Consider the following 26,483-nt stretch of genomic DNA (forward strand, 5'->3'; position numbering starts at 1 on the left):
TCGCCAGTTTTTACAGGAAGCATTTAGTCAGTGACAGAATCTCTTAAAAACAGACTCTCTCTGTCTCGGACTGTTTCTGGTCTTCTCACTTTATCTGCATCTCTACCCAGCATCCACGTAGAAGTCCTTCTATAGATACCAACTTAAGATCCCTCACCTTTGACCTTTCAGTGGTTCTGCATGTGGGGAACCAGAACCAGACCCCCAGCATGGTCAGGTATATCCAGGTAGCTGATTTATAGACGTGAAAGTCAAAGATTTCGTCTCTCCAGCATTAGTTCATGTTATTTTTCAAAGTGCCATTGGTTATTATAGTTGTAATATTAAATACAGACTGTTCAGACAGTCATATAATATATTCAACCATTTGAAATAAATCCCCTGAAAAATATATTCCTATATAAAGATATATACCTCAAACTGACTGAATATATTAACCCTCGTGTATCGGATCGCACAGCCCTACTTCCTGTCTGAACAACAAAACAAGTTGTTCGTCATTTATCTTTCAAGATGACACAAATGATTGACTTTTTTCTGACGTGTCACCTCGACGGTAAAACGTAAACTCAAAGTATTTGATGAAGGTTTAAGAATACGGAGGACCAAACCTGCCAAAATTAAAAAAATAACAAACACAGGCATTCATTGATGTATAAAATCTGACATGAAGTGACATTCTTGTTTAAATTTCGTCCTGTATTTATTCCCTGTTCATTCATCTTCATCGTTTATTGGTAGATATGGTCCTCCATACAGGAAAAATGGTTCCCTCATGGTTCAAAGGAATGAACTGCTGTTAGAAAACTAGTGTTGAGGTCGCCCATTGGTTTAGAGTTTGGCTTTCTAGCCGTTGGCATCTTGAAGTGACCGTATCTGGACGAGATGCTGGCATGTGACGTACTTTAAGCTGCAGTTGGCTTTGACTCCATCTATGACGTCTTAAAGCTGAACAGAGACTGAAATCTGTCTGTGAAAACATTCAAGGCGTTGATAGTCAGTGCAGTAACACGGTCTTGATTCATATTTGATCAGCACTGCCTAGTCTGACAGTTTGATCTGATCTTGCTTCATCGTCTGTTTCACTATGAGCAGAACCAGAACTCACTAGATTAACATCACGCTGTGTGGAAGACTTGAAACTAGAGACCATGAACTCATGAGGAAACTTTCACTGAGGTAAAATTCGGGTTAATTTTCTCATAAACAACCTGATTATTTTTATTGCAGCTGATGGCGATGCCTCCTGCTGGTCATTAGAGATACTGCAGGTTTAAGATCTTTTCCTTTTATATTGTTTATTTTCTTCAGGAAACTTTCCACCCTGCTTCCTTCCCTCCTTCTGTCTTTACTTCATTTACTTCCTACTTTACCTCCTCTATCTTTCCTTTGCTCCTGCTCATTTCCTACCTTGCCCATGCTTTCCTTCATTTGCTCATCATTTCTTTTTTACCCGTTCCTTCCTTTTCTGTTTCATTCTTACTTACCTGTGACAGGACCTGTCCTCTCATCTGTCTCACTAACACACCTGTCTGTCTGTCTGTCCGTCCAACCCTCTGATCCGTCCTTTATTTGTTCAGTCAAACAGTAAAGATCTCTCCTTCCCTCCATGTTTCCTTTTATTCAGCAGTCATCTTATCACTCGGGTGTTTCAGTGTCAGACTGTTCACGTGAGCGTCTTCACACTTGTTTCATCAAAATTAATGAGGCGGCAGCGACATCGACATCTCGCAACGTGAACCAAACTCGTGAAGTCGCGGTGTGTGTGTGTGTGTGTCGCTCGTCTTACCTGAGACTCTCTGACATCGATTCCACCTCAGCTTCGATCTGCGAGAGAAACATCTGGACGCACTGACGGGGCGGGGGGGGAAACTTTCCATTCAAACTTTATTGATCTGTTTCCTTCCATACATGTAGTGCGACTCATGAGATGAATAATAATTCAAGATGTTCAGTAGCTTATGATGGGATTCATTCACATTGAAAAAGCAGATTACAAATGCTGTTAATGTGCGTCTTTGTCCCTGTATGCATGTCCTATGCTTGTGTGTGTGTGTGCAGTAAGAAGCAGAGGCGACACAGCTGCTTCCAGGTTAATCACTGAAAACCAAAAAAAAAAAAAAATCAAGAAAAAACAAAACGAGTGTTGAGTTTTTCACATTTAACTGACGATTTTAAGTTATTGTTATGGATACAGTTCAATGGTAACGCTCTTTCCCACGTCTGGAGAGGTCGCTTTGTTTTTTCCCGCTCTTGTGCTGTTCCCGTTGGGGCGGTGGCTCGACTCGTCCTCGTCCTCATCGAGGCCGATGTCGATGCCCGCGCAGCCGCTAGAAGGTCATTCACCTTTGACCTTTTCTGAGAGGAAGAGAGAGAGAGAAAGGAAGGAAGGAAGGAGAGCGAACATGAAGTCAGCAGACTGTGACGGAGTTTTAAGAGAGTAGAAGCACACACTGCCGGTCTAAAGAGTCACACACACAGATTTTCTGTCTCTGGTGTGGGTGGAGTGCTACCTACTGACCTGCTGAGCAGATGGACGGGGGTGAGTAAGTGTGTGAGTGAGGAAGAGGGAGGCGGCTCGTCGGCAGATGCTTCGTCTGTTTCTGCTTCTTTAAAAATCACTTTTCAGACTGACCGACGAACCGAAGGAAAGTTTATGAGCAGAAGAGGTTTCAGAAGCGAATCGCGATTTCGTGCACGACTGTTCTGCCCACGCCGTTTTCTTCCAGATGTATCGGCAGATTCGGAGCTCGGGAAGAACGAGAGCGGACATCCAGACTTTAGGATGACGTGTTTGTATCGTGTCTTTATCAGTGAGTGAGACGTCACATCTCGAGCAAATCTCAACAAGTTCAAGTCGGCTACGTGGTTAAACCGTTTGCTCTTCGTGAGTGGACGCGGGGTGTTTTATTTTGAAAGGATTCTCGATGTTGTTCTGCATCTGACTTCCTCGATTTGCTCGACGCTTCCATCACGCGAAATATCAACCCAGCCTGGGAAAGCTTCTTAAAACACGCTGTGGCGTGATTCAAAAATCACAATCATTGTTTCGAACAGCTGCAATCATCCCCGCTGAAAGTGTCCGGTGGAAGTTCGTACATATTTCTCCCCTCAGGTCAGTCAGGTTACACTTTTCCTCACAGCTCGCTCCGCTCTGACAAATCTCTCGCTGCAGGTTTTTAGTCAAAGTTCAGTCAAACTATTGTTGAACTGAACGAGCCGTTATGCAATCGCGTGAGGGTTCATCAGCTCTTTAATGAGCTTTAAGAGATGTACTGTGGAGCACAATCAGTCCAAGTTAAAAATAACCATAATTATCCTGTAAAGCTTCGCTGCTAGACTTATGTTTCGCTTATTGTGAGGAGAACTAACTTCACATGGAGCCTTTAAAGTGTAACATTGGAGCACTTGTTCAGACTCTGCAGGAACCCTGCACGTCGTGTTGAAGTGTGTGTGTGGTGTACCTGTGTGTGGCTGGTCCCAGATGTAGCTGTTGAGGATTTCTCCGAGTGTGTAGAAAACACAGATCACGGCGGTCATCGCACTGAAGAAGACGACTCGAGCCACCGGGGCGATGCGCTCCAGCACCGGGTACACCCACACGCCTGTCACATGGTGCACCCAACACGTCCTGAGCAGGGCGACGACACAGAAAGTTACATTCATGGATTTCACCAACACAACTTAACTCTAAACTAAACTTTTCAGGTTCAGCAGGGTCTTCCAGACGTTCCTCGCCCCAGCTGCAGTCCACAGCTCCTCCTGCCTGACCAGATGGGATATGTAACACCTCCAAAGGAAGGAGACCTGGAGGTATCAGGTACAACCTCAGCTGGGTCCTTCATGAAGGAGCAGCAGCTCTACTCTGAGCTCCTCAACCTCAATCTCTAAGGTTTAACCAAGATTTCAGCTGCTTGTATCCGCGTTCTTTTGGTTCCTACTCAAAGCTCACGAGCATAGATGAGGGAAGCGCTCAGGTTCTGCACTTTCCCTGATAATCGGAGCACACACTCAGAGTTGGAAAGAGGAAACATCTCGTACCAGAGGATGTATCCCACGCCGAAGCAGCACACTGCCGCCAGACCCCACGATCTGCTGGGATACCGGTGGTGGGTGGTCCGCATCTCGATGATGATGAAAGGAAGAACGGTGGTGTGCTGAGGTGGACAGAGACAAAAAAAGGAAAATAAACTGAAATATTTGTTGAATATGAAAACATTTGGAAAGCTCCTCTCCACCGTTTGGTGGTAACGTTTGTGATAAACTGAAGGATTAGGTGTTCCTTTGTGTGGCGGGGAGATGATCCGGCTTCATGAGCTCAACAAACTGTTTAAAAACCCTCCTGGATTAACGGAAAATCCATCGTCACAAATCTGAAGCCTGAGCTCAGGAAACGTTTCTGTGGACGGTGACGGCAACACAAACATGTGACCATGATGCATCGCTGTAGGTTAGACTAGCCGACCATATATAAAGGAGCTCAACCTGAAACATCTGCAGAAGTAAAACGTAAAGGACGTGAATCCGTCTTGATAAACCTTCACGCGATGTCGATCTCTTGAAGAAGACTCTTTTTAGAGTCCGCCATCTGGTGGCCAACAGTTGAGCTGCACCTTAAAGCACCTAACCGCTGAAGTTTCATTAAAATCAAACATCTGTGCTGGAATATCGGATTTATTTTGTAATATTATATCATAATACCAACAATGTGAGCACTCTGTGAACCTCTGTGGTTATTGGATCTGAGTTTGCGCTCTTTAATAAACACAAACGACTGAATGTGACTGAATTAGAGCATCTTAATCTGACACACCGGACCTTTTAAGGACTTATGTCCATGCATCGTACTACTGATCACTTCGATCCTCGGGGCGGGTCACTAGAGGCCTTTTCGATCAGAGCTCTTCGACCCGGCTCGCTGAATCACTTCTTGTATCTTTCATCCTGTGCAGCCTCTGTTGGGTCTGCTGCTCTGTAAAGGACTTTGTAAATCTCTGTTTTTTTAAAAGGTGCTATATAAATAAAAGGTATTAATATTATTATTATTATTATTATCCATCAATTTTCTGAAACTGCTCATCCTTACGAGGGTCGAGCGGGGCTGACATGTGACTTATGAATTCTGTCCATGTGTTCATCTTCAGCTGGTCTTTACTGGTGTCAGGTCTGATTTGGCTCACGCTGAAATCTCAAAGAATTCATTTTAAAATACTGCTGTCGGTTTACAAACTATAAAACACATTTGATATCTCAGCTCAGCTTTCGGTTTTTATGAAACCAACATCTGGAGAAAACGTCTTTTCTTTTAAATCGAAGCTGAGAGTTTTATTTTTATACACAGCACGTTCACTTCTCCTCCTGTTCAACTTTTTAAATTTAATTTAAATGTCTTTATATTACCTCATGCTGCCTTTTATGTTTTATGTAAAGTGCCTTTACAAATAAACTTGACTTGCCTCTAAATACTGCGTGTGTGTGTAAGAGTGTGTGTGTGTGTGTAGACACCTGTGTAATCCATCTAAAAACACACAAACACTTTTAATGGAGGTCATGGCATGTGCTGCCATTTTCCGTGAAGCTGTTTCTCACCAACACACAGAGGAGACGTCTTTTAATCTGTGTTGCCGTGATTCACCATCAGACAGTAAACAAACACACACACACACACACACACACACACACACACACACACTATAAACCCTCGATCCCGTCTTGTTTCCAATCAAACATCACAAATTAAATCAATCGATCGACACCCTCGAGCTCTTTCTTCATGTGAAATATGCTATCTGTCCACTAGGGGGCACTCACAGACAGACATCCACACACACACACACACACACACACACACATATTCACACACACACACACACACACGCGCACACACACACACACACACACACACACACACACACAGGCGTAGTTGTCTCAGCAGAGTTGAGACCTCTTACCTCATTTGCACTCTCATGAGCACAGCTGTAGATGAGTATGTGTGTGCATCTGTTTCTGTGTGTGTGTGTGTGTGTGTGTGTGTGTGTGTGTGTGTCAGACTGTTCACCCTGGGCAAAGTCAGACTGCTTGAGCTCTTTTTTTTTGGTGTTTGTTTGTTTTTTTGTCTCCGGCAGTCGAGCCGGTTCGGCCTCGTTATGTTGCGATGAGAAAAACAACAACTGGGATTCTTCCATCTGTTAATTATTCCCAGATTGATGGTTGGAAATGACGGAAAAAGCAAAAAGTGTTTGGTTCAACGCTGCCGGGCTACAGGAGGTGTAAACACAGGCTCGGCTCAGAGCTGGTTTCATAGTAATCGATTACATTTTGGATTGAAATGATTGTTTGATGCAGCAAATATCTCCTTCAGACTGAAACAGAGACGCCTCAGCCAGTTTGTTAGTTTTATTTTCATGCTTTTAACTTCTATTTTATTTTTAATTCATGTGCATTTCCGTATCTATCACTCTGTCTCTGATATATGAAGCTGCTGTAACAAGTCAATAAAATCATCTCTCCCTTTAAATCCTTTAAAGCTGGATTTATACTCGACACGAGGGGTTAACAGCGGCGCAGACACCGACATCATGACATCTGATTTATACAGTAGTTCAGCATTAGATATGCACGTTCATAAAGGGCTTAATGCACGACTATAAATCCTCCGTAAGAGGCAGCGAGGAGTCGCTACTCGAGTTGCAAAGCATCTAAAAACTTTGCACGCTCGTTTCGGCTGCACCTCAACACGCCTCGTATCATATTTCATAAGCTGTAATAAACTATTTCAATGTCAGCGGATGCTTTTTATATCAGCGGAGGCAGGGAACCCCCCGTAAAACCTGTGGTTTGCAGGGAAATCTGGGTATTTCAAGCTGGAAAATGTGGCATCTAGGGGTGAGTTTACAGATTACAATCGACTAAAGTGCTTTTCCAAGTGCGTAGGAGAAGCTACGGTGGCCTTCGGGTACCAAAAACAGGTTGTCACAACAGCACGAGAAGCCTGTTCTATGTATAGCAGATGTCACTGTTGCTTCTTTGATACAAACGATCGCTGCTCCATCGGCTTTTCTTGATCCTCCATTTGTCCTTCAAACTTTCCTCAGTAAGGAAAGTAACTACTGGCATGATCAGCCATGTGCACGTATTTGTAATGGACGCTGTAGGAGAGAAGAGTAACGTCGTCTGAGAGGCAAAAATAGTAAAAAGCACCTTAAATATGTTTCGAACTACAAGAACGAGCCCACGGCAACACCCGCTGCTAACTGAGAAGACGATACGTGCTCCTCCAACAACACCAACACCAGGAAAGTTGCTGGATTTGTCGCTGGTTGCTGTTTAGTTTGAGAAGCTGATCATATATCACTGAAAACATAGTTATCCTTTTAAATATTTATGGTTCCGTAGCTAGAAAATCATAATCAAGGAATATTTCTCTGAGCAGCTGTGATCGTTCACAGCGCTCAAACGCTGAATATTCACAAATCCTGGCATCGCGGGCACCAAATCTAAAGACGTTCATTTCCCAATTCTGACATGTTCAAAGTGGATTCAGGAGGAGAAAAAAAAAAACCTGCATTAAACTTGATACAGCAGAGTGCTTTGTATACTGTACAGTACTGTACTGTGCTTATTTTGACCAATCAGCTTCTCAGGCTTCCCCTCTGAGGATTTAAAAAAGGTCAGGCTGAAGATGCCAAGTATGTGCAAACTAACAAGAGGAACAACATCTCCGAGGAGGACAGAATAGCTCTCGCTCTCTCTCTCTGGGGTCTTAAATTCTAGGTTTCCCTCCCATCATTATACTGTACACACACACACACACACACACACACACACACACACACACACGTCCTGACGCTGCACTTTTACCCAGAGTACCTCAGTGGAATTCCAGTGTCTTGGTCGCGTTTAAGTTTAGGACTCGCCTCTCGTAAATAATACTCCCTTTATTCTCCCTGTCTCTCTATTTTTGTTTCTAGGTCTCTCTCTTTGTTGTTCTCTCTCTGTCCCTGTCTGTCTTCCCCCTCTGTCCCTCCACTCTCTCTCTCTCTCTCTTCGCCACCACCCCCGAGGTTTGCGGTTTCGCTCGAGCAGCCAGCTTTCTGCCTCGGTGGAAAATCCCCCCCCCAATCCCATCCCACCGCCGCCACCCCCTCCCGCCGCCTTTCCTTTGGCAAACAGCGGCGGTTCGATCCTGTGGTCTGGGGCTAAAAACGGGACAAACCATTTCACGCAGAGATACACAGCAGCAGGGGATGGATAAAGAGGAGGGGGGTCACATGACTGCGAGGGCAGGTCCACGGGGTCAAACATCTTCCAGTGTCGGCGAATAGCTGGAATTGTTGCATCGGAAATAGATTCATGTGACCGGAAAGTTGTGGGTTCTGCACCAGAAAAGATCGGACAATCAATCTGACACATTCTCCCTCCGTCATTCCTGCTGGCAGTTGCTCTCGAGCAAGGCGTTCAAGACGAACTGCCCCCAACAATATCTGTATCCGCTCGCTCCAACAAGTCCTCGGACAACGCGGTGCACGCTCCAAAGTGCATGTCCGACGCCGCTCTTGCTCGCCAAACGGCGCAATCTGAAGGGGTTGTGTGTGTTTTTGGTCGTAACATGAATTAAACCGATCAACAGTGTCATCGAGCCAGCCTGCATTACCTGCTTAGGCTCAGGTGGTAGAGCGGGTCGTCTAGTAATCAAAGGGTCCTCGGGCAAGAGACTGGAACCCAATTAGCTCCTGATGGCTGCGACGTCAGCGTGTAGGAGCTTAGTATCATTGTGAACTCTTCGGAGTGAACAGTCGGCATGGCAGCAGTGTATGAACGTGTGAGTGGGTGAATGCTACAAGGGTTGTAAAGTCTTTGTGTGGCCGGTAGATGAGGAAGACGCAGTGGTCGGTGGTGGATTGGGCACGTTGGAGTTGGCGATGGAGTGAAAGCTCGATCAGCCTCCAAATAATCTGACAGGAGATTACAGATGTCCGTTGCAGCCTCGTGGGATTAAGAGAAGTTCACAGCGGTGCTTTATTTTTGCCGAGGGACCGGTAAGTGATCCTCGGTCGGTGGACGCTCGGCCTTCAAGTGTATGCACGTTGTGAACCTGCCTATGTATGCACATCTTATACCGAACCACTGACTTCAGACCAGGTTTCTGTTGGTCAGTTAGGACCCCGTATTTTCATAGCTGCACCGTAACATCAAATGGGAATATTCTATTAAGTTGGACGGACAAGTTTGGTATCTTTGGAAGCTTTTGTGTCCTCAAGACGAATTTAAAATAAACTCCTGCGGGTTTTGGCTTCAAAACACGAGATTATGAAGATGAATCCAGCGGTGGGTGGTTCAGAGTGTGACCGGTCAAAGTGCTGCAGCTGACGCTTGAAAGTTTGTTGCACCGTCAGATGTGAAACAGTCTTTCGAGTGAACTCCACCTGAACCCATGAAAATCAAATGAAACGTGTCGTGTTGACCTTTTTCTCAACAGTTTTCTGACTTAAGGAGCTTATCGTGTCGCAGGGGGACAATCCTCTTTCTATCAAAAACACACTCTGTGAAATTGTGTCTGAATTTCAACGACTCTGCGGCAACACTGAAACCATTTACTGTCAGAGAGAGGCAGCCTGTCGGTTACTGTCCAGTATTATTCGATTTTTAGCTGCAACCAGCAGCTTTCTGGCTCATTCTGTTGGTTGTTTGGTTCCCCATTATTTGGTTACCACAGTTTTCACCTCAGTTAAATGTTTCTGATATTATGTATCGACGCCGTAGACGCGTGCACGTACTACTGCAAATTGGCTCTTGTTCCCTTTAAAAGTACAGATGCGTTTATTCTTTTTACAAATGAAGTTGAACGCCTACAATCCTGAACACTGTCGTATGTTGAAAGAAATCTGCACTTTAAGTATCGATTGGATCTAAACTTACTCAGACAGTAATGTCAGAATATGTTTGAGCTCCTTTCGAATCATAAAGTTGATCTACCAGTTTATCTGCGAGTAGAAAATGTCTCGTGTGGAACAAATCGTGGTCAAATGGATCTTTTCAAAGTCAAACAATCTTATTTTGTTTGCGTGTTTATGTTTGATGACACTGATTGATACTGGGTACACCATGGACCGAGTCACAGGGACACAAACACACAAACATCCATCACGCTTTGAACCGCCGTGGGTTCATGACTGATCCTATTTAATCTGCGTTATTAGTGAAGAATAAAAAAACATGAAGAACACTTTATCTTCAAAACAACAGCAGCAGCTCTGAGGTCAGAATCCAGAATCGTACGTTGGTCTCACATGTCACAGCTTCAGTCAACAAGAGTCGACGGTTACATCGACGCATTGAAAGGATTTATGGAGAACGTTCGCTTATTTGTTTTTGTATTTGGAGGATTAATAATAATTATACTGCTTCAGTCTGAGTGAGTCACTGAATGCCTGAAAGGTAAAGAGACACACACACACACACACACACACACACACACACACACACACACACACACACACACACACACACAGATAATGATTCAAGTAGAGCTCACAGGAGATGAAGGTTAAGTGTTGATCCCAAGTCTGTGTGTGTGTGTGTGTGTGTGTGTGTGTGTGTGTGTGTGTGTGTGTGTGTGTGCACCCAAACCTGACAATGATTCACCAGATGTTAACAAACAGCTGATCCTCGTCCAACAGAGCTTTTATAACAAAACTACAAAGAGAAAGTGTGTGTGCGTGAGTGTGTGTGTGTGTGTGTGTGTGTTAGTGAGTGTATGTGTGTCTGTGTGAGTGAGTGTGTGTGTCTGTGTGTGTGTGTCACAGGTCAATGGTTTCAGACTATAATCCTCTGCTGCTTGGTGAAACCTATGAGTGTGTGTCTGAGGTTTGTCTTCATGGACTCAAACTGGACACACACACACACACACACACACACACACACACACACACACACACAGGTTTTGGATGACATTTGCAGACGTTGATCCTCACTGAGGACTAGAACAAAATAATAAAAAAATAAAAACCAGGTTTTGTTTTGATCAGTGTTGTTCTCTTAGTAACCGGGCAGAGAACAGACGGGGACAGACCCCGCCCCTGAGTCACATCATTTAACGGACAGAGCGAAACTCTGTCAGCAGACCCGTTTCTTATTTCTCTTCCTCGGTCAGGCTTTAGTTGGAAGTCGAGGCACTGAGATGAGATGAGATGTTTACTGCTGCAGGGAATCAGAAAAATATCCTGTGACTGCATTTCATATACAACATATGATCTTTTTCTGAACCTAGACGAGTAGTTTTGTTGTCTGACGATGAGAAAACTGCAGCTGAAAACTCTAAATAATAATGAAACAAAGTCAAAGTCTGAAAATGAATTTAAAAAAAACTGGACACTATCCCACGTCTCCTTGGTGACGGTTCTATGTTGGTCCTATTCATCCACCATACTAAGTGGACTTTAAGTGCACTGAGTGCAATTTTCTTTACGACAAAGTTAGTCTCAGTTTCGTCCTCCAGCTCTCTGCATATCTGCCGCTGCAGAGTTGTTGAATCAAATGTGCACGTGTGAGTTTGCTGTTGTTTAAACTGGATTAATTATTGTGCTGCTCTATCTATGGAGACTTAATGTTGATGAGCTTGAGCTGTTGGTTTATACATATTCAAATCCAGTTTCTTTGTCGCTGTATGAATTTATTTTTACAATATGTCTGGTCTGAAGGATAAATCCCACCGGGCGTGGCTGCGTCGCATATCGCACATGTTCGGGACGATCATCGTGATCCAGCAGAAGAACCGTGGCACATTTAAAAAACATACATCTATTTTTGACCGATGCTGCGACCCCGTCATGTCAAGCAGCGCAGAGCAGATCGAGCCGGCAGGAAACAGCAAAACAAATCCAGTCAATTTTCAAAATAAAACACCTGAATGCCAAACTGCTGGACAAGGGAAACAAATGACTTATGTAACATATTTAGAAGCACCTAAACCAAAGAAAATGACCCAATCTGAGCAAGTTAATAAAGCCTAATGCAAAACACTCCACTAACACCACTAACACTTTGTATAAACAGACAAAAGGGGAAACTATTTAGCTACATCAGCGTACTTAATCATGATAGAAGCACATAGACCAAGAGAAAATGACCTAATCAGAGCAAGTTAACAAAATCAGCTGCAGAAAATGTTTCTTGAAGCCACATCACGAACAGGCCAAAACAACGTCATTTGGAATCCAGGAGTAACTCTTTATAATATTTCATCTTTTTCTAATTTGCAGTCATGATTTCACTTGTTGTCCAGTGTCGTTTTTTCAGTCTTACAGCTGCTTCCAATAAAAGTCTTGCAGTGTGTTTAGCTCTCTGCAGAGCTGCAGTAACTGTCCATCCGCACGGAGAGTTTGGTTTTTTTAAAACCTGAACCCAAATAAACCGCACGAGCTCTTCACTTCTTATTTGTGTGAATTAAGTGTGAGTGTTACAGATAATAATAAATCAGTAACCGGTCTGGAGGAGCATCACTTGCTCACTTCCAATTACTTTCTTGGCGTGAGCGTCGAGCAGATTTATTAAAAAACGCTTCGTCTCTCTCCTCTGCCTCCGCTCTACATCACTCGACCCCTCCCTCCTCCGATGGGAATGGCGACACGGTTGCCGTGGCAGCCGGTGTAGACAAACAACAGTGATACCATGGAATACCGCAAAATATTTACAACAAGACTGGACGCACGCACACACACACACACACACACACAGTGTTTCACAAAGGCACACACGCACAAACTTTCTCACGTTTTTCCTCACACACACACACACACACACACACACACACACACGGCCGTTGGTGGTGTTCTGGTTGTTTTGGTCCTTGGCGACGGCGCCATAGCAACCACTCAGCTATTACATCATCCTCTGGAGTACAGGAAGAGACACAAACAGACACACAGTGTCTTTGTCTCCTTCGCTTCGTCTTTTTCACGGGAATGATCATTTTTTAAAAAACAAAACTCCAACACACTCCGGCTCGGCTCAGCTCGGCTCGGCTCGGCTCAGCTCATGTGGCTCTGACAAAAGGAAGCTTCACAAGGACGACAAAGCTTTTTGCATATTGCAGACAGCGTGCTGGAAAATGATCTCGTTATCTCCCGGGCTGATTCAAAACACACGCGCGGTGCTGCCTGCGTTATCGGTCAGTCGACATGTGCGAAGCGTGTCAGCCGCTGTCTAAACATTAGATTAAACCCACTTCCTGTAGATGGCGAATCAAAGCCAGCGACCCGTCACCGGCTCTATTCAAATTTAGAGGTTCACCAGCACCGGCTCTGACCGCCGATAAGATTTATCAAGTGTTTTATGGAGTTTATGACCCACTGACATGAGTAATGATCCATGTAGGACTTATTTTACATGTCCCGTCATGTAGAATATCAATCAATCAATTCATTTAGGACCACAGCAGGTTAGGACAGGTAGCTGAGACAAATCCTCCAGCTCCACCTGGAGGTCCTGAGGCAAACCCAGACCAGGTGTGGAGATCCGGGTCCTCGTCTGCGTTCGAATAGTCTTATTTTGATGTAGCCTTTATGACTGAAGCCTTTGCATCAACTGAAAAAATAATTTCTTAGGAGGTGGGACTCTGCTTTGGAGAGGAAATCCACTTGGATTGACACATTTGATTGTTTCAAATATTTAAAAAAGCCTAATGTGAGCACAGTCTTTTCCTAATTCCTTACGGATGCTCCTTCAGATCCTTCCTTGACCATGTGATGTTTTCCATCGAGATCAAGATAAAGTGTTTAAGAAAGGACAAAGGATGTTAGACTGCAGCCCTGCACTTGGACTCTGCATGCAACAGGTCAAAATATGAAAATATACTTCACATGCATGGACAAAAATAAAGAAGACACGTGGCTGAAATTACCCGGAGAGAGAAAAGGGTGAGGTCTTAGATGTAATATCATCAATCAGTTAGTTTAGTGTCATTACCAAGTCAAACTAGAAACGAATAATCACCGTATAGCTCCTAATAGATGACTTTAGTGTTTCAGGTTGTTCTTGTTCGCTGATCTCCTCGGTCTGCTCGGTGTGATACACAGCAGACATTCCTGTATGCTACAGTAAGCAGTCAGTGTTTGTATGTAAGAGACATTTCCAGGGTCGACTGCCAGAAACATCTAAACATTTTGAGCCGCTCGTCTCGCTCGACCTTTTCATTCTGAAAAACTCTGAATGCTTTTAAAGCATGAGTTCAGTGTTTTAATTTTATGTAGACATGCGATAGAGTTATGATGTCCCATGAGTCGGGAGGAACGTTGGCTCTTTAACAGTGAATTTAAATATAGTTGTTTAGCATCATCTTGACTAAAAGGCAGGTCCACTTGAATATCTGCTGCTCCTCCGTCACATGCACACTGCTTACTGCAGGGCTGTTGAGGCCACGCCCCCTACCTGCACAGGTGATTTCTGTACCTGGACCACACTTCAGAGCCCAGAGCACATAGAGACTGTTGAAGACACATTTGAGCTGGTGGACTACATAATATTGTTGTTAAATAATTCAAACTTGATAAAGTTCTACTTACAAATAAATCTGTTGCACGTCTGCTTATGACAAAACTAAATGTTTAGATTTATGTTTGGATGTTTAAATTACCTCACATACATTTCCATAATTCCCATGGAGTTTCAGATTTGGAATATTCCCAAAATTCCTGATCTTAACTTCCCATGGAAAGTTTCCGCCCCTTTGCAACCCTACCCATGAAACAGTCCAGAGACAAATCAAATGAAGAAAACTGAAATATTTGATTTTCCTATTATGAGTTTGACTTGTATTAAATCTAAAATTATTGCTACAATTAGTCAGGTCAGGTACTGAGCCGTACAGGGGCAGTGTTATAAAAACTGGACCAGTACAAGCATGATAATAATAATCCCATAATCCCTCCGCTGCGTCTGCATTTACTGCACATGGAATTTAATTTTCTTTATAATGATATATTGACTTAATTTTATCTGTCTGATCTCATCTGCTCCCCTTCTCTAATTTATTATACGTCTATATTTACACGTCCCGTGGGCTGCATGAATCTCGGCACAGATTTTTTATCTCAATAAGGCGGTTTACTGGTTAAATAAATAAATAAATAAATGAAGAAGTGAAGTCTAATTCTTTCTCGGGTAAATCAGGAGCATTTGTGCAACAGGCAGCATGGTGCCGCGTTGGCGGCGACGCAGACATTGTGCTGGACTGGAGAGAGCGAAGCCGAGCCTGGAGCGCCGTCTAATTATAACACCAACAGACACAGAGCGTCTGTTGAAAGCATCCCGAGCCAGATTTTTCATGTTCTGACTGATACTAACAGTCTGATATCTGTGCAGGTCGTTGGACTCACCATGCCGTGGTTGAGCCACTGAGGGATGAAGTTGTCCAGTAGTCTGGGGTAGACCAGTTCTCTGTCGTACAGGTAGAGAGACCAGAATGTGAACACCACGAACTAGAGAGAGAGAGAGAGAGAGAACACAGTTAACATCAGTGCACTGCAGACCTCAGCGCCTCACAGTCGGATCAACGATAAGAAATGTAAGAGATGTGTTCTGATCCGTTCTACACTGTGGTGATAGTTCAACAGGTGATCGATGACGATGACACGGAGCTTCTACTTGAGATCTGCTTCATGAGTTCGGCTTCTTTGGAGCCAGCAGCAGCGCACATTTTTGGAGCTGGTGGGTGACGTACTGCAAGTTCTTGTTCGTCTATATCGCTCCACCTTCTGCATCAGCTCTGGTTCTTTTCTCCTGTCAGCGAGATGACATCCCACGCTCCCATGCACCCTATGTCTACTGTAGTGACTGTCCAGACTTCATACTCAGTCGCTTGGTAGGTAAAAGAAGTATCAGACGGCTTTCTTTGGGCGATGTTCCCATTTATTGCATGACTTTGATGGCGGACGGTGTTCTTTCTTGTCTTGCAGGATAAACGTGTGATCCCTCCACCTTCCAACCCAGAACTATCCTTAAATGATCTATTTAAATCACATGATGCTCGTCTGTAATTAGTGACACACAAATGTCTCCGAGGCCGATCCTTGCAGGTGACGAACATACTTGTATTTGATCAGCATGGACAGTTTTGACAGTTTGACTCACTGAGAATGACTTTTCAATCACAAGGTGGCCTCGGTTTAAAGCGTACCCTGCTTTATCGTCTATTTCACTCTAAATGGGACCATAATTTATTAAATGAACATCATGATGTGTGGAGGAAGACTTCAGGAAACTGTTTACTGGGATCATAAATCAAGTGAAAAGCAGGTTCATTTCTCCGTAAGACTCAATACAATCAGGTTTCTTTTAGCTGCCAATGGAGCCGCCCCCTGCTGGTCATTAGAACAGATGCAGGTTGATGGTAGATCCATCTAATAACGTTATGTTTATGCTGTGCGGAGCATTGAAGCCTCACAGGCCAGCTGGACTACTCGGCCTCCAGCTGAGCAATCCAGAATATCCTGGCGGTAGACCCGGCTGTTTGCGGCCACCTCGTGTCCCACGTGTCCTGAACGCACCGTAAACTAACGAACCCTTCTCGGTCTAATGTATCTCCAGCAGACTGTTTGGACTCGGGCCAGACCATGTTCTGTTCTGTCGGACGGGGGGTGGAATTACCTGAGCGTCATCTGGGTTCCAGTTCGAGGCACCTGAACCAAGCAACCCCCCCCCCCCCCTTGTTGTACCCTGACCGGCAAGTTCTCTACTTTCAACACACACACACACACACACACACACACACACACACACACACACACCTTCCTCTAATTTCCACACTTCATTACACAAGAAGAATTGCCCACACGTGCACATACATACATATGTAATGTATGCACCTGCACACTCGTGCATGTCTACAACATATGACCGGAATAACACACACACACACACACACACACACACACACACACACACACTCTTTCCATATCAGCCAGGCTGGGTTTCCAGACATTAGCTGTGGTGATAATCATGTCTATTGTACTGTGTGTAAACTGAACTCTGTGGCCAACTCACACACACGGCACCATGCCAGCTCACTGCTTCTATAGGTGTGTGTGTGTGTGTGTGTGTGTGTGTGTGTGTACACGTGTGTCGAAACCTAGGATGTGCTTGTGGTCAGACGGCCATACAAGTTAGGCAGCTACAGGGCGCCGTGCCAACCGAAATCTTGAATAAAGGTGTGTGTGTGTGTGTGTGTGTGTGTGTGTGTGTGTGTGTGTGTGTGTGTGTGTGTGAGGCAGAACCATGTGAGCAGAGTCTGCCGGTGTTGTGAGAACAGCCCGAGGATCAGACAGAGGTCAGCGTCTGCCTGAAGCAACAAGAGGGCGACTCCACGCTGTTTCCTCTGTTCTGTTTATTCACAGCGAGACTTCATTTCATTTAATATAAATTTAGAATATAACTACTTAATATTCACATTTCATTTGTTTGATTTGCTTCAGGTGACGTCTTCAAATTCTTTGTTTGGCGAGTCCAAGACTTTGAAACAATCACCTTAAAGATGAAGATCATGACGTATGATCGAAAGCTCAGGAACAGCTACTAAACGGACCTCGTGGTGTGGTTGTTTTTAAGGTCAAGCATGATCTTTTGAACTTTTAGGCTAAGCGTGGACGAGGAGTCCTTAAAGTGCTCGGAGGGAATAAACTCCATCTGCTGATGAAGACCATGTGATGTGCTCGAAAGCTCTGGAGCGGCTACAAAATGCACGATCACTGTTTCCTCAGATGATCTCAGCGCTTTTTAAATGTGTTACAGCCCGCCCACTCGTCCCGTCTCCGTCACAGTCAAATCTCCGAATGTTTCACACTGTGGGAACAGAAGCAGCGTCACCTCTCTCGGCTCTAGTTCTCTCTGACACATTCGTCTCTGCTTGCTAAAATCATATTATATAACTTGGAACGCTGCTGAATAGTTTATTGTTGCAAACTTAATGGCTTTGGCCTTTGGCCAACAGAAGCTAATAAATGACCTGACTGGGCCAATCTCAACGTCAAGGCTCCGAGGGCCTGAAATAGGAATGGCACAGAAATTTGGGCCCAAGTGGAAACCTCCATGGCTGGGATATGAAGCCAACTGAGGCTGGCTGCAGAAATGAGTCAGTCTTAATTGACCAAAGTCTAACGTCCAATCTCAATGACCCCTCTTAGAGCTGAACCCTGAAAGACTTCTGTCTGCGTTCACACCAGGATAGTCTGGGGGACTCTCTTTGGTTCGCTGGACAGTCCGTCTGCTTTCCCGCTGTAAGCGGACCGAGAGCCACGATTTCAGGCGGACCAGAGTTCAGATGAGCTTTCACACCTGCCCAAACAAACCGAACTATCCAAGGAAACGAACTCTGGTCCGTTTAAAGCGGACCAAACAGCGCTGGTGTGAAAACGCCCTTAGATGACGTCCGAGGTGAGTGCTTTAAGGCAAAAGGGCTTGAAATGATATAAATACTTTAGAAATGTTTTCTAATGTTTTTCTTGTCTTGTCTTGGCATCGTACACATGCATTCTTGGAGTTGGTTCTTCTATGTTTGTTAACCTTTTTTATGCTTCCGAGCTCCTCCCGTCTTTAGTGTCTTAACGTGATGATCTGTGGGTTCTTCCTTCAAGCAAAGTCTTCAGAAATGTGGACTGATAGGGAGGATAAGGTGTCCAAACGTGACCGTCTCACGTTACAAATACGAGGAGAATCTTTACTGATTAAGTGAAATGTGGCACTGTTGAGAGGAAAAGTGCCTTGAATGAAGGTTTGGACCTGGCTTCAGAGAGATCAATGAAGGGTGAGCGAGCTGATTGTACTGCAGATGCACGAGTCAAGCCCTTTGACGTTCCTCCCCCCCTCAGGCTGTTTTTGTGTGTTCGTGTGTGTGTGGACGTGTTCGGTTGCATGAATCCATCCGCTCACCGCTCCGACGGGGAAGGCCAGCACGGCCATCATCCAGTCCCTCAAGCCGATCAGCTTCCTCAGCTGCCGCTCCTGCTCCCTGCTGTCGCTTCCCTTCGTCAGCAGACTGGACACGTCGATCAGGACGCACACTCCGAAAAACACCGCCTGGATCACCTGCAGAAAGAGTTCAGCGAGCTGATGAACACTTCAAAGAGACGAGAAGAAGAAGAGGTCAGGGAGGATGAGGCGGATGATAAGAGAGGGCAACCAGACATTAAAGCTGCACTGCAATCAAAGCACTCACCGCATTCTGTGGTGCACTGACTCTCCCTTAACCTGCCTCGCCTCCTCCTCCTCCTCCTCCTCCTTCACTTATTTCCTACATTTCCTCAGAAATCATTACAACATCCTCAGCGGAGGACGGGGCTGGAAATACTGGCTCCAGTTTGAGACGAGCGTGTAAGAACACATCCAGCTGCAGAGCCAGTTTGTTGCGCAAATATAACCGCCGGAGTGTTTTTGTGGTCGAGTTTACTCGCCCGCCAATTTGTACAAAAGGTTTTATTCAGTTTAGAAGCTGCTAGCTGCCAATGTACCAACACGGAAGTGTCCTAAAGCTGCATTCTGTCTAACAGCCAGCAGGGGGCTGCACCAATAAGGTCAGACTAGATTAGGTGTTATGGGAACTTCTGTCCTCAGATGTCTTCAGAAACATATTTTAGTGTACTGTTTCTTAATAATAAGTATGTTTATGTCCAGGCAGGCCTGAAAACGGAGTGAAAGCCCAATTCATAGCACGTCACCCTCCAGCCCCAGCATCTCATCCAGATGCGGTCACTTCTGGCTCTGAATGCAACGGCCATAACGCCAAACCTGAGGCCTCAGAACGGCTGTCCACAAACCAATGGGTGCATCACAATGACAGCATGAAGAATGGACGTGCCTGACGTCACCTCAGGTTTCTGAAGAGACATTTCCACCTCCGAGCTAATCTAAAAGTCGCAAAGACGTGGCTCATCGATGGACTTCAGGCGGGCTGAATGACGGGTGGGTGCAATTACAGTTTTTCCTGTACCAGGCTGTAAACATGTTTATTTCTGCTGTGAAGTTGGACATTTGAACATGGGGACTTATGGACATTGACTTGTTCTATAGCCAGCCTCAAGTGGACGTTCAAGGAACTGCACTGGCTTCACTTCACAGACGCTTGGGTTAAACACACACGGTGGCGTGTGGCGCTGGAGTTATGAACCTGATATAAATGACGTTTTTAGATGATTGACATATTTTGTATTGGAGGCGTCATGTGACTGGGTGGTTAAAACGCGCCCTGACGGAGACTTTTGCTGCGTGCACTTCCTCACTGACCTTCGTGGACAAAAGACATTTTAATGACACACTATTCAAACTTTATATTGCATGCTGCCATTTTCTGATAAACTCCATCAGCCCCTGGGAATTAAGTCTTTACGTGTATTTTAATGTTTTTTTTTAGGGTTTACTCTTTTTCCTGGAGTTAATGCTGAAATCCAATAAACACTAAGTCATTCACCGTCTTTCAAAAAGGGAGTAAATCAATTTCCATTTTATTGCTTGTCACCTAGCAACAGTGTTCTCAAACTTAAATGGCAAACACATCCTGTACTTGACTCCTCGTATTGAAAATGCAGCCGGCCTTCCTCACTCCAGTACCACGGTGCCGCAGCTGTGCTCGAAGTATCCGGATGCTGTGTTACTCTGTCCGTATTCGACTAAAATGGAAAGAATTTCAAAAATAAATCACGAGTAAGCTGCTTTGTAATCAGTGTGAGGACGCTAAGATACCGTGTGGGTATGCTTCTATCAACAAACACACTGTAAATACTTCACTGAGATCATAAATCCAGAAGGAGCTGAGGGGCATTAAGTGATCTGTGGCGAGCTCTGTCTTTTAACCGCCTTCACTGTGTAATAAAACACTCCCATCAATATGTTCGCAAAGATGGATGTAACCTTCTTTAGCAGAGAAAGGTGGAGAGGACGCACCCGTCCATCCCTCCTCCATCTCCTCTAATCTGCCCATCGGGAGTATCACGTGTCCTCCTCTGGCCGCGGGGACGGCCGGACGCTCGAGGCTTCACAGCTATCGGATGCCAGTTCTCCTCCAGCTCTGTGCATGTCATCCTTTAGTCTAAAAATACTTTGCTTGTACCCGACCTGATGTGTGTGTGTGTGTGTGTGTGTGTGTGTGTGTTACCTCCGTGCATGTTTGTCTATTAACTGAAATGTATGTGGATGCCTAAATTAGCTCGCCTGCTACGTTAATATTGGGTTTCTATGACAACTCAGCTTGCGATGAGGCTCAAGATCGGACTCGAGACGACTTTTTGAAGGTCTCATCTCAGAGTCCACTACAGACAAAGAAGACTCGGGATAAGACCACAGCCGCCTGTGCATCGTTTGATTTATTAGTTACCATCATTAATGATGATTGCAGGTGAAACTTAATGCTTCAAATAAAACCAAGAACTCATTTCTAATTAGATTTTTTAATTACTGTCACCAGTCCTTGTTGCCCTTCACACTTAGAAAGTGAATGATGGAGACGGGAGAAGAAGCTGAACCACAAAAGGTTCATCTGCAGAACAGCATCTTTTTATCCGGTCTTGTGGAGACCGGTCTCGGGTCTTGAGACCGATCTTAAACCGCTTTTAAATGCTTCGGTCTCGTCTCAATCTCAGTTTTAGTTCAAGACAGGTCAAGCATTTTCTGATTTATTCTTTTAGCTGTCTGCGAGGAGACATCGGCCAAATCTTCTGGAAGAAAATTTGTTTTTTTCTGAACCACAAAGAGTTCATCTGCAAAACCGCGTCCAAAGAACACACGGCGGTTTGTGAATACTGCAAGGCGGCTTAATGAGGCGACTCGAAGAGCTTTCCTGAAGATCAGCTACCTAAGTAGACTTTATACTGTCTGGTCTTGATGTGGTCTCAGTCCCTTAAAGTCTCGGTCTTGACGTGGTCTCAGTCCCTCAAAGTCTTGACGTGGTCTCAGTCCCTCAAAGTCTCGGTCTTGACGTGGTCTCAGTCCCTCAAAGTTTCGGCCTTGACATGGTCGCAGTCCCTCAAAGTCTCTGTCTTGACATGGTCTCAGTCCCTCAAAGTCTCGGCCTTGACGTGGCCTCAGTCCCTCAAAGTCTCGGTCTTGACGTGGTCTCAGTCCCTCAAAGTCTTGACGTGGTCTCAGTCCCTCAAAGTCTCGGCCTTGATGTGGTCTCAGTCCCTCAAAGTCTTGACGTGGTCTTAGTCCCTCAAAGTCTCGTTTTGACGTGGCCTCAGTCCCTCAAAGTCTTGACGTGGTCTCAGGCCCTCAAAGTCTGGGTCTTGTCTTGGTCACAGTAATCTCTGGTGTTGACACTAGAAAACTTTGAAAGACTTAAGACAATCACAGAGTTTTGAAGATTTTGCAAAGACTGAGGATCTTACAAGACTGCAACTACGGGAAAACTCCGCCTGCTTCCTGCTGGACAGAGCGCTCCTATTGGTTGTTGACACTGCTCGTGTGATCGAACGTCGCCATTTGCACGAGCCGAGACTAAAAACCTCAGATAATATTAAACATCGGAACATCAAGACGAGACTTAAGACAGCTCAGACTGAGTTTATGACCATCCTACACCAAACGATCGAAATGAATCGAGCAAACTTTCAGGATTTTATACCAGATTTTCAAAATTTGTCTGTGACAGTGAGTTTGTCACATTTGTGAAATTAGGGGACCTTGAAATGGAATCTGTCTGCGCTTCAGTGTCAGTATTATTTGCAGGTCTTCATGTTGCACACACACACACACACACACACACACACACACACACACACACACACGGTATGATTAAGAGCCAGATGTTATGGTGGTGTGTGTTTCCTGGCTGCTGGTGCGTACAGGTCATTAACAGCACAGTTAACCAGGAGGAGAGGTCTAATGTGGAAAATATGACACAGCTGTTTCTCACACACACACACACACACACACACACACACACACACACACACACACACACACACACAGTTGACTTAACTTAACCCCCGCTAAGAAAACTCGAATGTTTGTCGGCCTTTCATCAATCAATATTTAACATACATATTACATAAGACTTGTTATTATTGATAAATATCTATAAGTAACAGTTGTAATATGTATAATTGTTGTGATTATTGTTGTTGCTGTTACAAAGAAGCAGACACAGACAGACTTTGTCTTAGGCGGTCAGCCTGTTGTCCCCTCTGTGCGACACTAAGTGGACATGTTGTGTTTGTGAACGAGCGGCTAACTCGATTAGTCTCTGTGAACATACGTGTGTGTGTGTGTGTGTGTGTGTGTGTGTGTGTGTGTGTGTGTGTGTGTGTGCATTGTGTTTGGGATGACTGGGAGCTCTGTGTGTCCGTGTCTTTTTTTTCTGAACTTAAAGAGATAGTTTGGATTATTTCCTCCTCGTTGCAAGTTTCCAGCGGCGTAGACACACGATTAAAGGAAGTGATGAGCTCAGAGACGTTCGGTTTCGATGCGTCCAATCATTTGGAAGCAACCGGATCACATGTCTCACATGTTTTCTGAAGAGCCGTTGTGAGACGTGGACAGTTGTTGGACCTGAGGCGATGTGGTTGAATGAAGCATATATGCTCAAACAAGACATCTATAATGACACACACCGCCGTTTAGGATGAGGCCGTTTAGGATGAGGCCGTTTTGTGTGAGAATGACAGGTTTTTCTGAGACTGAGTGACTTTTAGGCGATTCTGATGCCGTTTTGTGTGAGAATGACAGGTTTTTCTGAGACTGAGTGACTTTTAGGCGACTCTGATGCCGTTTTGTGTGAGGATGACAAGGGTTTTTCTGAGACTGAGATACTTTTAGGCGACTCTGATGCCGTTTTGTGTGAGGATGACAGGTTTTTCTGAGACTGAGAGACTTTTAGGCGACTCTGATGCCATTTTGTGTGAGGATGGCAAAGGTTTTTCTGAGACTGAAAGACTTTTAGGCAACTCTGATGCCGTTTTGTTTGAGGATGACAAAGGTTTTCTGAGACTGAGAGACTTTTAGGCGACTCTGCTGCCGTTTTGTGTGAGGATGACAAAGGTTTTTCTGAGACTGAGAGACTTTTAGGCGACTCTGATGCCGTTTTGTGTGAGGTAACAAAGGTCTTTCTGAGACTGAGTGACTTTTAGGCGACTCTGCTGCCGTTTTGTGTGAGGATGACAAAGGTTTTTCTGAGACTCAGTGACTTTTAGGCGACTCTGATGCCGTTTTGTGTGAGGATGACAGGTTTTTCTGAGACTGAGAGACTTTTAGGCGACTGTGTGAGACTGAGTGACTTTTAGGCGACTCTGATGCCGTTTTGTGTGAGGATGACAAAGGTTTTTCTGAGACTCAGTGACTTTTAGGTGACTCTGATGCCGTTTTGTGTGAGACTGAGAGACTTTTAGGCGACTGTGTGAGACTGAGAGACTTTTAGGCGACTCTGATGCCGTTTTGTGTGAGGATGACAAAGGTTTTTCTGAGACTCTGTGACTTTTAGGCGACTCTGATGCCGTTTTGTGTGAGGATGACAAAGGTTTTTCTGAGACTCGGTGACTTTTAGGCGACTCTGATGCCTTTTCGTTTGAGTCTGACACCTGAGATCTGAGGATGTCCTAAAATGAACAGCGTACATTGGTCATAATATGACGTGTAATAAGTTATATTAACTTGCAGTGTGCTTGTACTTTATGTTCATGCATCACATGTTGTTTATAATCGTTGCATCTTTGTCTATTTGTTAAATATTCATTACATTATGTGTAGTTTGATTTAATAAATCAGTTTTAAAGGAGCTGCACAGCTGTCAATAGAGTACGCGCGGCGCGCTCCCGCGTAAAGAGGAGGGGGGGCTGCTTTTAACAGGGGAGCATTGTTCACTGTAACACCTGTCCCGGTTCAGCCCCCCGTGAGCTGACCGTGTGCTCGACCGACGTTCAAACGAGACACCGTTACCGTGTCTTCCTGCAGGTTACCGAGCTGCTCGCCGGTTAACGGCGCATGCAAACACCGGAACAACCACGCGCTGGGTAATCCGGTCACAACACGCGAGCAGCGACCGCGCGCGGCTCCTCCAGCTGACTGACCGGCTGGGTGTGAATAAAATGCGGACTCCTACCAGGTCGATGAAGGTCAGGAACTTCCAGCTGCCCCCGTAGGTCTGGTGCGCCGGCATGTCCAGCGCTTTGTAGTGGCACAGGATGGAGAAGTAAGACAGCAGGATGGCGACCCGGAGAACCTGCGACGGGATCAGCGCCATGACGCTCGGCTCGCTGTCTCTCTCTCTCTCTGTGTCTGTCTGTCTGTTTACCTGTCTGCCTCTGTTAGTCCTGTGCACCTGAGCTGTCCACCTGTCTGTCTTCAGTCCTGTTTTTGTTTTTGTACCTGTCTGTCCTCCCACCCTGAGCCTGTCTGCGCCTCTCCTGCTCCAACGACTGCTTCCGTGTTATGATGATGCTGCAGGGGGGAGGGGAGGCTGCCACAGTGCTGATGTACTACAGTGTGTACAAGTATGCAGAGCACATTTAAATGAATAGAAGTGGTGATTTATCACATGTTTTCATGTTTTATTATTATGCAAATGCACATTAGTTTTGTGTAATCAGTTTAATTCAAACTTCTTTCCATAAATGTAAATTTCAAGATTCATCACCATCATTTAAACTAAGTTAATTACTTATAATGAATGTTCATGCAGATATTTTCATCCAGTGACCTGTCACAACAGTAACTAGAACTTTATTTACATGTAAGATTAGAAAGTCTGTCACATCTAAGTTTTATTATTTTAGTTTCATTTAACTAAGCTGCTGCTATGTTACTATTATTTATTTAATTTAATTATGTATTTATTATTTTATTTGTTTGTTCTTTCAATAAAGTTTGGAGGGAAAAAAAGTACTGTGATGTACTACAGTGAATACAAGTATGCAGAGTACATTTAAATGAATAGAAGTGGTGATTTATCACATGTTTTGATGTTTTATTATTATGCAAATGCACATGTTTGTTTTGTGTAATCAGTTTAATTCAAACTTCTTTCCATAAATGTAAATTTCAAGATTCATCACCATCATTTAAACTAAGTTAATTACTTCTAATGAATATTCATGCAGATATTTTCATCCAGTGACCTGTCACAACAGTAACTAGAACTTTATTTACATTTTTTATTTACAGAACTTGTAATTTATCACATGTTTTGATGTTTTGTTATTATGCAAATACTCATTTTTGCTTTGTGTAATCAGTTTTATTCAGGAGTGTCCAAACTTCTTTCAGATTTGACAATGTGAAGATGCCCAGGGTCCAAAATGAAAAACAAAAAAGGGGAAGGAAGGGGACATCACCAACTGCAGCGCGGGGGCACGGAAACAGGACGGGAGGAGATTAGAGAGAGAGAGAGTAGAAGCGATAGATATGAGCAGAATCGAGTATAGATTGAGATAGAGAGCGAGATGAGAATAAGGGAACCATATCGATGACGGATGAGGAGGAAGGTTGTCAAGGTCTGGTCCAGGTTTAAG

The 26,483-nt window shown here is 44.5% G+C and overlaps 1 protein-coding gene across 1 annotated transcript; it reads right to left on the minus strand.

Moving 5' to 3' along the window:
- Nucleotides 1-1,868: 1,868 nt before the first annotated feature.
- Nucleotides 1,869-25,435, minus strand: aig1 (androgen-induced 1 (H. sapiens)). The gene is made up of 6 exons (XM_019259161.2): nucleotides 25,076-25,435; nucleotides 18,922-19,077; nucleotides 15,375-15,476; nucleotides 4,042-4,157; nucleotides 3,465-3,631; nucleotides 1,869-2,358 (listed from the first exon to the last, which is right to left on the minus strand). Exons 1-6 carry the CDS (start codon nucleotides 25,214-25,216, stop codon nucleotides 2,339-2,341), a joined length of 702 nt encoding a protein of 233 aa, XP_019114706.1. The 5' UTR covers nucleotides 25,217-25,435; the 3' UTR covers nucleotides 1,869-2,338.
- Between the last annotated feature and the right edge of the window lie 1,048 nt (nucleotides 25,436-26,483).

This window comes from Larimichthys crocea, chromosome XI, assembly GCF_000972845.2.
Source record: "Larimichthys crocea isolate SSNF chromosome XI, L_crocea_2.0, whole genome shotgun sequence".
NCBI classification, from domain to species: domain Eukaryota; kingdom Metazoa; phylum Chordata; class Actinopteri; family Sciaenidae; genus Larimichthys; species Larimichthys crocea.

Bases quoted from the DNA above. Each gene is read 5' to 3' on its own strand.
- aig1 (XM_019259161.2), bottom strand. From the start codon at position 25,216: ATGGCGCTGATCCCGTCGCAGGTTCTCCGGGTCGCCATCCTGCTGTCT. The intron at 15,477-18,921 runs GTGAGCGGATGG...CTCTCTCTCTAG, and splicing joins TGGCCTTCCCCGTCGGAGCG to TTCGTGGTGTTCACATTCTG. The intron at 3,632-4,041 runs GTACGAGATGTT...CGCCCTGCTCAG, and splicing joins GGCGTGGGATACATCCTCTG to GACGTGTTGGGTGCACCATG.